The 15,263-nt window shown below is 36.0% G+C and overlaps 1 protein-coding gene across 1 annotated transcript in view; it reads left to right on the top strand.

The window, feature by feature from the left end:
- Positions 1 to 15,263, top strand: part of PARPBP (PARP1 binding protein) — an 85,211-nt gene that overhangs the window by 50,600 nt on the left and 19,348 nt on the right. The window contains exons 7-9 of the mRNA XM_061206558.1: positions 8,831 to 9,014; positions 12,010 to 12,188; positions 14,498 to 14,579. Coding sequence (XP_061062541.1) covers positions 8,831 to 9,014; positions 12,010 to 12,188; positions 14,498 to 14,579 — 445 coding nt within the window. The remainder of the gene's footprint in view (positions 1 to 8,830; positions 9,015 to 12,009; positions 12,189 to 14,497; positions 14,580 to 15,263) is intronic.

The raw sequence follows: 15,263 nt of genomic DNA, 5'->3' as shown, positions 1-15,263 counted from the left end.
AGCAGCCATCTATTTTGAATATCCTGTTTGGTCATAATGCGCAATTACTCTGTGTTCTAGGGATGATACTGAAGAAGTGGGTGTTTAAATAGTCCATCTGAGCAGTCTCTATTTTCTTCTGTAAGATGATTTTTGCATATGTTAAGTATATATGCATTTCATGATTATAAATAGTAAAGTTATCAAAAGCTTACAACATGTATTCTATTTATGTAATAATGGAAAGATGTACAGAGGAAAGGACAATTGACCTAGTTTGTGGGAGCCAGGGATAAGAGTGTCAGGAGTGTTTACCTGGATGTTTGTTAACAGTTGAGCTTAATCTTGAAGGATGAACTTGAAGGAGTTAACCAGACATGGAGAATGGTGGTGAAATGAAGTCCAGAGGGGGAGAAGACAGGATATTTCCTATAGTATGGGTAACCCATTGGGACAATGTTTCATTGGTTATTCATTTTGTCTCATAATTTCAACTTCTACTAGTCCTTTAGCCACAGTCTATAAAGATTATAAGAAAAAACAACAAATCATCTTCTGTTTTTGTCAGTTCCTTCCTTTTATAGCTCAAATTCTTGAAAAAATACTGTCTTTTATTCCACTTCCCAATTTCTAATGATTTAAAATATCTTGAATATGTCTCATAAGGCTGTAAACTCTATGAGGGCTTTATTGATTTTCTTCACTAGTATTCCCTAGCCCTAGCACAGTTTCTGGCACAGAGTAGGCACTCAATACTTATTTACTTGTCTGTGTTTAACTGACTCACACTTATTCACTTTTCCACTCTACTGAAGCTGTTCTGCGAAAGATCATTTATGATCTTCTAGTTGGCATAGCCTCTGGTCTCTTTTGAGTCCTGAAGTTTGATCATTTTCTCTTTTAGAACTCTTTTTCCCATAACTTCTGATATTTTGTTTTCTTATTTTCTACCTCTCTGACTGCATATATGCAAATTCTAAATCCATATTTCAGTGAAATCCAAACTCTTTCCTGAGTTTCCAAAATATATATTTATGTACCTATAGGTTGTTACGTCAAATGAAACTCAAACTTAGCATCTCCCAAACTAAATCTTCATCTTTCCCTGCGTACCTGCTTGACAAGTACCTCCTCCCAAAGTACCCAGCTTGATGAAGCCTTTCTGCCTCCAGCTGCCCAAGCAGAAATTTGGAACATATCTTTTTATTATTATTATTATTATTATTTTAGTACATCTTTATTGGAGTATAATTGCTTCACAATACTGTGTTAGTTTCTGTTGTACAACAAAATGAATCAGCCATATGCATACCTATATCCCCATATCCCCTCCCTCTTGAACCTCCCTCCCATCCTCCGTATCCCACCCCTCTAGGTCGTCGCAAAGCACTGAACTGATCTCCCTGTGCTATGCGGCTGCTTCCCACTAGCTATCGATTTTACATTTGGTAGTGTATATATGTCCATGCCATTCTCTCACTTCGTCCCAGCTTACCCTTCCCCCTCCCCATGTCCTCAAGTCCATTCTCCCTTTCTCTGTCCCTTCATTCACTAAGATCCATCAATTCTTCTTACTTAACATTTTTCATATTCTTTCTTTTATCTCTATTCCTATAGCTACTATCTTATTTCCATTTTTTATGGAAAGTCTGTTTTCAGACTTTCATCCTTTCTTGCCTGGACTTTTTTTACTTATCTCCAAGTTGTTCATTCTGCCTCCAGTCTTGAGTTGCCCCATCCTGTTGTCCTCACTGCTGCCAGTGGTCTTTTCAAAGCAGCAGATGTTACCACCATAATTTAAATCCTTCAATGATTCCATATTAGGTACAGGATAAAAATCCAGAAACCTCAGTATGGTGTACAAATTCTATACTCTCTACCTCCTGGTTGTATCTCACCCTGACTGGCCTCTGTCCCTCAACCTTAAAACTCAGAGATAAAAATGTATTTAACCCTTGTAGCTGAGTGTAAGTTTGTACTACTTGTCTTATAATGTGGTGGTGGTGGTAGGGAATCACAGTAATCTTTGAGTCCAAGGAATGGTCAGGGGAGGAATCCAAATCACACTTATCTCTCTGCTGCCAGCTTTTCATCAGACCATCTTAGCTATAGTATGGCTGCATTTCTACACTTTGCCAGTAGGTGCCACCATAAAATACATACTGTACTTTCACCTGAAAAACATCTTAAATGAGGAGTTTCAGGTTACATAAATTAGTTAGTACCCTGTTGTTCAAATGTTTAAAATTCTGTATTTCAATTTTATTACATAACAACTTTTTAGTACACACCTGCATTATATTTATTGGACTATATATTATGCATTCATAGAATATTAAGCCTAGCTGAAATTATCCAGTCCAGAATCCTAATGTTACATTTCTCATTTAAAAATATTTCAGAATCATTTTTGATACATTTCATGTAGTACCTTTAATCACATTTAATTTTTAGAGATATAATTTACTTAGCAAATAGTTATCAAATTCTTAAAGATGGTAGGGAAAAGACAAGTCATTCTATATAGTAAAGATAGTCAGTAATTCTTAAAATATTGCCCATTATTTGTATTATTGCTTATTGTTCTCTTTCAGTCACTGTGTTTTGATTCAGTCTTGGGGATTTAATTGTGTTTTTCCTCACTAGCTTCATTTTTCTGTTTCTGCCCCAGAGCTTTTTTCTTTTTTCTTTTTTTTTTAAATTAATAGCTACTTTATTTATTTATTTATTTATTTATTTATTTATGCATGCATGCATGCATGCATGCATGCATGCTGTGTTGGGTCTTCGTTTCGTGCGAGGGCTTTCTCTAGTTGTGGCAAGCGCGGGCCACTCTTCATCGCGGTGCGCGGGCCTCTCACTATCGCGGCCCCTCCCGTTGCGGGGCACAGGCTCCAGACGCGCAGGCTCAGCAGTTGTGGCTCACGGGCCCAATTGCTCTGCCGCATGTGGGATCCTCCCAGACCAGGGCTCGAACCCGTGTCCCCTGCATTAGCAGGCAGACTCTCAACCACTGTGCCACCAGGGAAGCCCTGCCCCAGAGCTTTAATGTGATGCATTTAGCAGTCAGGAACTGCAGTTAACCTCTTTCTCACCTAAATTCTTCTATTAATGTTTATCCAGAGTAGTCATATCTTCTGGGATGCTTTCCTGAAGACCTCCTTCTTCTCTTACCTCCCCACTTAAATCCCCTCTGTACCTTTGGTATCTCATTGTATCAACTGATCAATCGTGACCTCTTAAAAAGAAATCTTTTATTCATTTTGTATCCCCAGTGCCTATGACAAATGTCCTGGCATCATTTGGGTTAAAACTTCAGGAGTTTCTAGGCTCTAGAGGCAAGAATTTGAATTATGCTATGTTGCTGAGCAGGTATTTGAAGAGCTAATGTTGGCTCTTGTAGTGAACGTATAGCAATAGACTAGTCTTAGCACTGGTGTTTGCGGTATTTTGCTAAGGGTCAAAATGCTGAGCTTGGCAAGCAACTGAAATACAAATCTTATGAATTTTTCCTAAATACAGTTCATTCAGGGGATTATATCATCTTTAAAATTTAGAATATTTGTTCTTGTAGAAGGAATGGGAAAAGAGCGCAAAGGTGACTTTTTTTTTTTTTTTTTTTTTTTTATACTAAAAGAATAAAGATTTTTATTAAGCATTGTAAGTTGCATTCAATAGCCTTCAGATACACCACACCACAACCCATCTACAATCAGTCAAACCCAACAGCAGTTCATTCTTGCACAATCCATGAGTTAGGGCAAAACTCCCTTCAACTTACAGTAAGATCCTACTCAGGTCTTGCGGGCAGGGATTGGGGAATTACATCTCATTTCTGATCACTAATGTGTGATGAAGAGCATCAGGAGAATTACATGAAAACGAATAAGAAGTGATTCTGATTTCAAAGTACATTGTTTGGAAACATTAACAAAAACATCAAAATGATATAAGTATACCTGCTTCTACTAAATTCGCAAAGGTGACTTTTACCTTTAATAACACTGAAAGCTTTTTTTTTCTTTTTTGTTCTTATAACTGATACTGTGACACTCTTTCATGTTTGATTATCCTTCTGAATCTTTTCCAAAACTCTTCCATTAGAGATTACTTCCCAGAAAAAGCACATAGTGTTAACTATGTTTTCATTTTGGCTACATTTCATCCAATTATTTTCTGTGTTTTTAATTGAAAATTAAGAAAAAACCAGTTGGAAAAGAGAGTGCCTGTTTACATAAAATAATTCTTAAGAGTCTGTTCAGACTTCTGATTACAGATGTATAGCAGGCTAGGTCCCCTGATTGACCCTTCCATTGAAAATAATTAATACTGCTGGACAACATATTTATAAAGTACTTAAATGCATTGATGAGTAGGTGAATGCAATGAAAATAGGCCAAAAACTGGGGGAAGGAAGAAAGTCAGAGAGGGAAGTCAAGAAGGGAAGCCAGCTTTTATTTTGAAAGAACTTGCTGAATTTGGTGATCTGGAGGGTCTGTTCTTATAGTCACTAAAGTCTGAGGGAGCAGGGGACAAAGCCCAGGGACTGCCCAAGGTGAGGTGTCTGTTGGGACATACCCAACCTGTAGGGCTACTACCCTTTCAGCATAAAATGAACTAAGAATGAGGGCTTTAACTTGATATAGGGTTTCTATGAAAACCTACTTGGTAAAATGTTTTAGCACATTATTTAAGATTTAGAACAAGACAAGAGTTCCTGTTCTCATTTCTTTTCAGCATAATATTGGATGTCCAATTCAGTGTAGTAAGGCAAGAAAAAGAAATAGGAGATATAACAATTGAGAAGGAAGAAATAAAACTCTATTTAGTGATAATATGATTGTATATGTAGAAAACTCCAAGAATCTAAAGGCAAATTATTAAAATTAATGGTAGAGTTTCACAGTGTTGCTGGGCACAGATCAATTAAAAAAAGCAATTGTATTTCTACGTCATAACCAAACAGAAAATGTTTTTTTTTAAAAACTTCAAAAATATAAAATACATAGAATAAATCTAATAAAAGCCATACTAGCTACCTTCCCCCTTGGAAGGTTCAGACTCAGTGTGGAAATCTCTCTCCCACTCAGGGTTTGCGTCCTGATCATGTTGCTACTAGAGATTTTTGTCCTCATGAAAACCCCCATTCATCCTGCTTACCACTCACAGCTTCCAACTTTCCATTCCAGCTTTTGTCAATTTTTTAGGGAAGAAATTGGGTGGTACTTGGAGATTTCCCCCGATTCTTACCAAGCTTAGTGGAATGTTCCCCTAGAGTAACTAGTCTGCCATAGTGTAAGTTGAAACTCTCTAAGTGCTTTTCTACTGCAAATAATAATAATAATATGAAAAAGAGTAAAATATATATCTTTTATCTTACAAGTAAAAACTTCACACTGTTATGTGTGATAGCAGTCATTTATTCAGTAGAGATATCAATTATTTCTTCTGTGTGCCAAGTTAGTATGATGATTAGTAAAATATGTTTCCTTTCTCAAGGAGCTAATTTTTTCATGAAATGTTTCCCAAGCTTGTCTAGTCATAAGAATCACCTGTGATATCTTCAAAAGAAATGCAGCTATTTAGTATCCTTGTCTGGAGACTGTGATTCAGTAGGATGGGATCTGGAGCTGATATTTTATTTTATTTTATTTTCTATTTTTTACTTATTTTTTATTTTTCAAGAATCAGGCCCTTTTTATTATATGTGCTCTGGCCAGACTCTAACATAGGGCTGTTTGGCCATAATCCACATCAAGCTCAGCAGACGACATATAGGTGAGCCCCTATACCCCTAAGAAGGACAACAATGCACTGAAATTAGCAGATCATTGAGTGAGTTCTTTGTATCAGCAGAGACTAATCTACTAATCTCCCTTTCAGATATTAACCAGTTACATTGTTAGTATTTGCATTACACCTCCTGTATTTTAGACCCATTTATTAGTGAGGGGACCTCCTTTTTCTCTGGCTTCATGTGTCCATGTGGAGGAACTTCCTCCACAAAACACCACATTTCTCTCCCTACCCTTCATTCATTCCTCCCAACTCATAACTGGTAAGATGAAAAGAACTGGGTATGGTTCCCTCAGCCTCTCTCTCCCTTTTAGAGCTGGCCTGCCCTCCAGGTGGAGGTGTACTCACTGGAGCTGATATTTTAAACAAATGCTGAGTATGATTCTGATGATCAGGCAAATTTGGAAGATACTGATGTAATGCAGTCTCTGCAGTTTTCTTCTAACTTTCCTTCTCTATTTGGACAAGCTATTTGTATATGAACAATCATGTTTCCAGTGTCGTTAGGGAACCTGGCTTCTTTCCTAAAACATAAAGCCTGGCAATAAGGCAGTGAGGATGAGAACTATTCATAATTTCCTTTAGGCTACTATAAAAGTCACAGAGTGGTTAAATAGCATATTCAAGGTAGAAAGTGAGGGAGTTGTGATGTGTGCTTAGGTTGTCTGACTCCATAGCCAGACCACACCACTTTCTCATTAGACACTGTGCAGCCTTTCCAGGGATACCTCTAGGGATGGAGATCTCTTAACTTCAAAAAACAGCCTTCTTTTATTGTTGGACACCTTTAATGTCTTCCTTGTAATGGACCAAAATCCTTCCTCCTTCTCACATTGGTCTTAGGTCAGCCTTCTAGAGCAGGAACTGCAACCCAAATTCATTGAGGTTCAGGCTCAGTATAAAGAAACAGTTGATTTCATGTTTTTAAAAATACTTGTCTGTTGGCCATAATTGGTCCAGTCTCTGGTTTCCTTTAGATTAGTATTAACTAGTTTAATTTCCTCTTCCATATAATAACCCTTCTCATGTTAGAGTGCAATATCATGTATTTCAGGTCCGTCTCCTTCCTTATCACCTTCTTCCTAGCCCAGAACAAACACTGTGTGTTCTTGGACAAGCTGTTAAACCTTTTTGAGACTCAATTTTTTCATCTGTAATTTATGGGTAATAATACTTATTGAATTGGTTTAAAGATTAAGTTATGTAACCTTATCATTAGTGTACAGGAATGCTAGAGATTTCTGTGCATTAATTTTGTATCCTGCTATTTTACCAAATTCATTGCTAAGACAGTCTCTTCAATAAGTGGTGCTGGGAAAACTGGACAGCTACATGTAAAAGAATGAAATTAGAACACTCCCTAACACCATACACAAAAATAAACTCAAAATGGATTAAAGACCTAAATGTAAGGCCAGACACTATAAAACTCTTAGAGGAAAACATAGGCAGAACACTCTATGACATAAATCACAGCAAGATCCTTCTTGACCCAGCTCCTAGAGAAATGGAAATAAAAACACAAATAAACAAATGGGACCTAATGAAACTTAAAAGGTTTTGCACAACAAAGGAAACCATAAACAAGACCAAAAGACAACCCTCAGAATGGGAGAAAATATTTGCAAATGAAGCAACTGACAAAGGATTAATCTCTAAGATTTACAAGCAGCTCATGCAGCTCAATAACAAAAAAACAAACAACCCAATCCAAAAATGGGCAGAAGACCTAAATAGACATTTCTCCAAAGAAGATATACAGATTGCCAACAGACACACGAAAGAATGCTCAACATCATTAATCATTAGAGAAATGCAAATCAAAACTACAATGAGGTATCATCTCACACCGGTCAGAATGGCCATCATCAAAAAATCTAGAAACAATAAATGCTGGAGAGGGTGTGGAGAAAAGGGAACACTCTTGCACTGTTGGTGGGAATGTAAATTGATACAGCCACTATGGAGAACAGTATGGAGGTTCCTTAAAAAACTAAAAATAGAGCTGGGCATATACCCTGAGAAAACCATAATTCAAAAAGAGTCATGTACCACAATGTTCATTGCAGCTCTATTTACAATAGCCAGGACATGGAAGCAACCTAAGTGTCCATCGACAGATGAATGGATAAAGAAGATGTGGCACATATATATAATGGAATATTACTCAGCCATAAAAAGAAACGAAATTGAACTATTTGTAGTGAGGTGGATGGACCTAGAGTCTGTCATACAGAGTGAAGTAAGTCAGAAAGAGAAAAACAAATACCGTATGCTAACACATATATATGGAATCTAAAAAAAAAAAAAAGGTTATGAAGAACCTAGGGGCAGGATGGGAATAAAGACGCAGACCTATTAGAGAATGGACTTGAGGACACGGGGAGGGGGAAGGGTAAGCTGGGATGAAGTGAGAGAGTGGCATGGCATATATACATTACCAAATGTAAAATCGATAGCTAGTGGGAAGCAGCCACATAGCACAGGGAGATCAGCTCAGTGCTTTGTGACCACCTAGAAAGGTGGGATAGGGAGGGTGGGAGATGCAAGAGGGAGGAGATATGGGGATATATGTATATGTGGAGCTGATTCACTTTGTTATAAAGCAGAAAGTAACACACCATTGTAAAGCAATTATACTCCAATAAAGATGTTTAAAAAAAAGATTAATTTATGTAGGAATTTAGGTATTCAATGAGAGGTAGTTTGTGTTATCTTAGTTGTACCTAAAGGTATGTATTTTAAGTATATTGCATGTATATAACTGCATCTGAACCTTTTATCATATATCATATATAACTAAATTATTTCCCCTAGCTTTCAAATCAAGGAAGAAGTAACTTACCTTACTGAAATAACTTGCTTTTAGAAAAACTTTTAAATTTTGTTTCTAATGGTTCTTATCCTTTTCTTAAATGTGTTACTGTTTGATTTCTAAGATTAAAGCCATATTCTTTGAAAAGTGTTGATTAACTCTGAGAATTATATTTTCAAGCTTATAAGCATATTGACATCTCTAATACTATTATAAAAGTGATCTTATTTCTATTTTCAGTATTGCAGGGGGTCGGATACTCTCAGTGATAAAGATGCAGCTGATTAAAGGCCAGAACAGCAGGGATCCTTTTTATAAAGCAGTAGAGGAAGTTGCTCAAGATTTGGATTTGAGGATTAAAAGTATTATCAATTCTCAACAAGGAGATTTAGCTCTTAGTACCACTGACATCAGTCCTGCACGGGTAATGAGGTTTTTATTTTTCATTATCCTTCTGTACAAAACATTATATCTCCTACTTGCTGTAGAAGTGGTTTACAATTGCTACTTAAGTCAGAAGAATGTGTTTCCTCTGTTATAAGATGTTGAAAATATAAGTTTCTCAATAGATTATGCAGGATTATGTTCGACTTGGGTAAATCATAACCTCTATGGGCCAAATTGTCTCTGTTTGTTAAAGAAGCACATTGGATAATCTTCAGTATCCCTTGTAGCACTAGAAATTTATAGTTCTTGATGGATATTAAGGTGTTTTGTCATATTTTTCAATAATTATTTTTATAAAACAATTATTTTCCCATTTAATCAGGTATAAAATAAGAGTCTGGTGTCTCTGGTTATGACCCCAGTACTAGGCACTCCATAGAACAACAGCAGAAATAGTTTCTATTCAGCAGTTTATTTTTCTTTTATAGAATTTTTCTATTTCCATGATCTCTTATTTACTACCTCCATTGCTGGTTTACTGCAGACATTAGGAATTTTTCCTATACTTAGTAATTGTTTAATTATATATTCCAGAAAATTTACCTCTTTCTTGTTTTTCTTACATAGATAGTCAGACATTATAAAGTATTAAAACTATAGTTTTATAGGAGAAATTGACTACCATGTTTTTAGTTCTAGAACAGAATTTTGGAGTACGTGTTATAGTAATTCATTTGTTGCAGTTTAATTGTTCAGGTAACAAAATCCCCTTTTTATTAGGTATAATTGTGATAGCCCGTGTATGAAGAAAGACTTTTGCTTAATTTTTATGATTCACTTATTTTTCCGCAGCCCTCGGGCACTATTTTCTATAACAATGCGTGTTTTTAGTTTAACTTGAAGGCGGGACATGGGGGAGATTCTCAGTTATTTCCCCACATATTTCATGTGTGTTAACACTTCCTATGACAGCTTGGCTCAAATGACAACCAGGTTTTATTATAAGTATAAATCAGGAACTGTCACAACTCAGATAATTAAGAGCACCAATCTCTCCCATTTCCTGTCACAAGAAATAAAGATGCAGACAACCTGGTTCTTAATTTTATGTTTTCAACCAAATTAGACATCTTTGAAAAATACAAATCAGTAATTCTCAATGAAGTTAGTATTAAACAGTATGGACTTCTCTGGTACTAATGAAAAATATATGTCAAGCACCAGATTGTGATAGGCAGTTTGTTAAAATTCTGGTGTAGCTATACATTACAGTTCACTTGGTAGCCTGAGTCAGCCAAGTAGAGAAAGGAGGCCAAGACCATGTTGATGAAACCTGAGGAAAGTGGTACAACTATAACAGATGCCCTCAAAAGGGCGACTCTGATATTTAAGCACAATGTCCAACAACTCTATGGGTTAGGCACTCTCATTATCCCTATTTTACCAATGATTTAACTGAAGCACAGTGAGGTTAAGCAACTTTCCCAGAGGTTTACAGCACATACAACTGGTTAGTTGGTATGAACCCGGCCAGAAATGCCATCAGAGTTTGTTCTTACGTGTGTCTATGTGTAATATTATCTTATCATATATTTTCCCTATTCTTCTATCTAGTTACTAAGTTTTTCCAGCTCTCCCCCTTTTAATCTGCTTTTTCTTTATCTCCACAGCTACTGTTTTAGTTCACTGCTACTACCTTCTTCATTTCTGAGCTGGACTATTACAGTCTCTTAATTTGTGGTCCTGTCTCCAGATTTAATAAGAGTCTTACCCTGGAATATAAATATTTGACACATTTCCATCATTGCTGTCATTTTTCTAAATGTAAATAGTATCATTTTATTTCCTTGCTTAATAAAGGAAGAGTTTTTAACCTTGTAACAGATTGACTTATAACTTCTTTGTCTGATATACAATGCTTTCCCAGGCTCATCTCACATGACTCCCTCTCTGTTACCCTGTTCTTCAGCCATTTCATGCCATGTAGTCTCTGAAAATACTATGTTCTCTCTTACCCCTTTGTGTCTCCTCTATGAAGCCATCCTTGATCCCAGGGTAAATTGATCATGACCTTTTGGTGTGCTCCCACTGCACAATTTATGCATTCTTTTCAAAGTAGCACTTAGGGGACTTCCCTGGTGGCTCAGTGATTAAGAATCGCCTGCCAATGCAGGGGACACGAGTTTGATCCCTGGTCCGGGAAGATCCCACATGCCGCGGAGCAACTAAGCCCGTGTGCCACAACTACTGAAGCCCGCACGCCTAGAGCCAGTGCTCCACAACAAGAGAAGCCCGCGCACTCCAACAAAGAGTAGCCCACACTCGCTGCAACTAGAGAAAGCCCGCACACAGCAACGAACACGAACACCCAATGCAGCCAAAAACAAAAACAAATAAATAAATAAATAAATTTATTTTAAAAAAAGGAAATAGCACTTAGCACTCTGTAATGCCATTATTGGTTACTTATTTATTTTATAAAAGAGCCTACGGGTTCCTTGAGGCACTAGTTTTTATCTTTGTAGCCTTAGCTTCAAACACAATTCTTGGGACTTAGTATGTGCTTATGGGTGATTACTGAATGAATGAAGGTCAACTAGTTTTTTTATTTTTGCATTTGAGTAGATCTTTACAGCCATCTGTGGGGTTGGTATTCAGATCGCCAGAATCTCACTTCTGGTATAAGAGAAAAAATATCAGTATACAAAGAGGTTAAGTCACGAGGCTGAGATCACATAGATTGTAGCTAAACTTTCTGACTTAAAGCCTAATGTTATTTTGACCAAAATCTAATGTCTTCCTTTGATGATACTATTTTCTATATTTTTTGTGCTTCTGGAAGTTCATAAGATTGATTTTATTATGGCTTGAGGGATAAATATTCATATGCCTTAGAGCCACTTCTCATGGCTGATTTTTTTATAGCTTAATAGAAGAGGAAGGAGAACAATAGCACATGAAATGGAAAAGAGTGGCTGATTGATCCAGCTGGGGTGATTATTACATTTATTTGAAATTGTTTCTTGTTCTAGCCAAAATCGCATGCCATAAACCATGGCACTGCATACTGTGGCAGAGATACTGTGAAAACTTTACTAGTTCTTTTGGATGAAGAAGCAGCCAGTGCTCCTACCAAAAACAAAGCAGAGCTTTTATATGACGATGAAAACACAATTCATCATAATGGAACTTCTATTCTTACACTTTTTAGGTAAGTAATGTGGAAGTTATATGTATGTGAATATTAACTTAAGTCTATAAAGGAAATTTTTGAAAAAAACACCTCATTTGTTATAAAAGAAATACATGCTATGGTTAGGAAACTTGGAAACTACAGAAAAGTATGAAGAGAAAAAACAAAAGTTAGTTAAAGGGAGATTGAACATTTGAATGTGAGGGAGTTATATATAAAAGTAGTATTTTGTGAGAGTATGACTGGTGTTTTTTGTTTTTGTTTTTTTGTTCTTGTTTTTTGCTTTGGAAATATTTGCATAGATATTTGTGTCAAAAACTTTGCTAAATGCTTTCACTTATATCAGCCCTCACAGCAGTCTCTTTTAGTAGTATCCCCAATTTATAAGTGAAGAATTAGAGACTTGAGAGAGATAGTAAGCAATTTGTCTAAGTTAGCAAGCAGCAAAGGTGTCTTTCTCCAGAACCTGAGGTCTCTGCTCCAAAGATTGTGCTATTTTGCCTGAGAATAGGAGAGTTGGTATACACCAGACTTACACTGGAATTGACATTTACTTGTTCTTCATCGCATTATGAAGAAAATACTAAATTACTGTTGGTATTCTGTGCAAGACATTGATACTCACCAGTTTTATCAACAATTCGGTCAAACACTGAGTTGGTGATATTTTTAATTAATGAACATTCATTTATAGAAACATTTAAAATTTTAGAACAACCGTTTAAAATTGTATTATTACATTGTAGAGGGTTTTTACAAAATTGTCCTGTTTGATCTTTTCTATTTTCTGCTTGAGCTACTTTTTAGAAATCTGATTTTAGTCTAAAATTGTTCATATCTATCTATGATTGTTTTACCCTCTCTCTCTCTCTCCTGTGCTTCACTATCTTTTCTCTTTAAAGAGAAACTTGATAATGCTCTATCATTCAGTGTTGTCTTCTAATTCCTTTGCAGTGAAAATTTATTTTATCAATGATTTACTTATACCCTGTGTTGGAATCCCAGAAAAGAGTATAAAGAAAATGAACCTTTGTTTTTTCCTCCTGTCAACTTACTTCTGTTTAACAAAGTTTGCTTTTAGGTAGAAATATAAATGATGTAGATTTTCTCTTAGATTGAATTCTGTCATTTTCTTAGAGAAAGTTATTTTGTGTTTGTAGGATTTTCTAAATAAAATTAATCCCCACATCCACTTTAAAGAGGTATTTTTCTATACTCAATCATGTGGCCAAACACGTTTATAGTTACCTTAGCATTTTCAATTGTCATTGTGCAGACAAGTACCAGTCCATGGTAAAGTATATTTTTAATGGTCTGCATTGAAATGATAAAATTAAGGACAATGTATATGAATGTAAGTCAGTGTAGGGTTATAAAATAGTCTTTCTTAGAATAGACTATCCTTTATTATTTTTTTAAAAAATTAATTAATTTATTTAATTTATTTATTTTTGGCTGCTTTGGGTCTTCGTTGCTGAGCACGGGCTTTCTCTAGTTGTGGCGAGCGGGGGCTACTCTTTGTTGTGGTGCATGGGCTTCTCATTGCGGTGGCTTCTCTTGTTTCAGAGCACGGGCTCTAGGCACACGGGCTTCAGTAGTTGTAGCACGTGGGCTCAGTAGTTGTGGCTCGTGGGCTCTAGAGTGCAGGCTCGATAGTTGTGGCTCACGGGCTTAGTTGCTCTGAGGCATGTGGGATCTTCCCGGACCAGGGCTCGAACCCATGTCCCCTGCATTGGCAGGTGGATTCTTAACCACTGCACCACCAGGGAAGCCCCCTTTATTCTTATGTAATGGTCTTTTGACTCAAAGGGGTTATGACTCTGGCTCTATTAAGCTAAAAAGGAATTTACTGAGGAATCCATGTTTGTCTGGCTCCGAATTGCCAGTGTCTCCTTCTCTATCGTGTCTTCTCTGACCCTCCTATTTCTAAACTATGCTTTTCTTTTTTGAATTTCCATGCTATGGCATCTGTCCTTTTTTATTTTGAATTTTAGTTATGTGGATATCTTATTTCCCTTACTTAGATCAAGATGCCTGAATTCAGAGCCAGTGAATGAATGAACTTTCTATTCTTCACAACATCTTATACAGTGCCTTACACATAGTAGAAGCTCAAATATTTAGTGACTGAATTAATTAATTAAGCAAATTATTAGTATTTAGAACTCTCAGAATAGGAATATGGACACTTTTAAATAGTATTGTAAGCAACTAGTTTCAGTTGTTCAGAATAAACTTTTATTCTCTAACTGCTTTTGGGTAGTGGAGAGGTGTAAACTAGTTTAAAAGCTACTTTGGTTTATAAATTTTTGCTTTTTTTGGACTAGATCTCCCACACAAGTGAATAATTCATCGATGAAACCCCTAAGGGAACGTATCCATATGTCAGTGCAAGAGAAAACAATTAAGGTACAATTTAATGTACTGTCATGAAAATGATAAAAATCGGTTTACTTTTAGAAGAATAAATATATAAAGCTGAGCTGGGTATTATAAACATACATTATACATGGAACAATAGGGATTAAATGGAAAATAAGTTATGACAGTTGACATACAGAAACTTTCCTTTTAATACAATCTTGTCTTATCTGTCTCTGGTTTATTCAATACCTTGGACGTAAAAGAAGGAAAGGAATAAGCACCTGCTATGGTAAGTGTTCAATAAATATGTGTTCAGTGAATGAGGGGGAAAATAAAGAGGACATGGTTTTCTCATTTACATTTCTAATATCTTAAACTGAATCTTGAGAGTCCATATAATTTCAGTTTTGTTCCCATCTGAAGACATAATGGCAGAATATAATTGATTTTGGATTGAGACAAGAACATTTCACATTGTTCATTGACTAGAGCTATTCTTTATATTTTCACTTGGTTTGAACTGAGTATCCCAGTTCTCATTTGAAACATTTGTGCCTATAAGTAGTCAATAACATGTTTTTAAGCACTTAACTTTTTCTTGGTCTTATTTTTCAAAAAAGAAGCTTGTTTTTAACTCATTGATTTTTTCAGCATACATTTATTGGGTATCTGCTATGTGCCAGACACTGTTCTATGGTTGGGAATTCATTCATTTGTTCAACAAAATTT

Source organism: Eubalaena glacialis, chromosome 11, assembly GCF_028564815.1.
Source record: "Eubalaena glacialis isolate mEubGla1 chromosome 11, mEubGla1.1.hap2.+ XY, whole genome shotgun sequence".
NCBI lineage: Eukaryota > Metazoa > Chordata > Mammalia > Artiodactyla > Balaenidae > Eubalaena > Eubalaena glacialis.
This window is presented reverse-complemented; position numbering and strand designations above follow the sequence as displayed.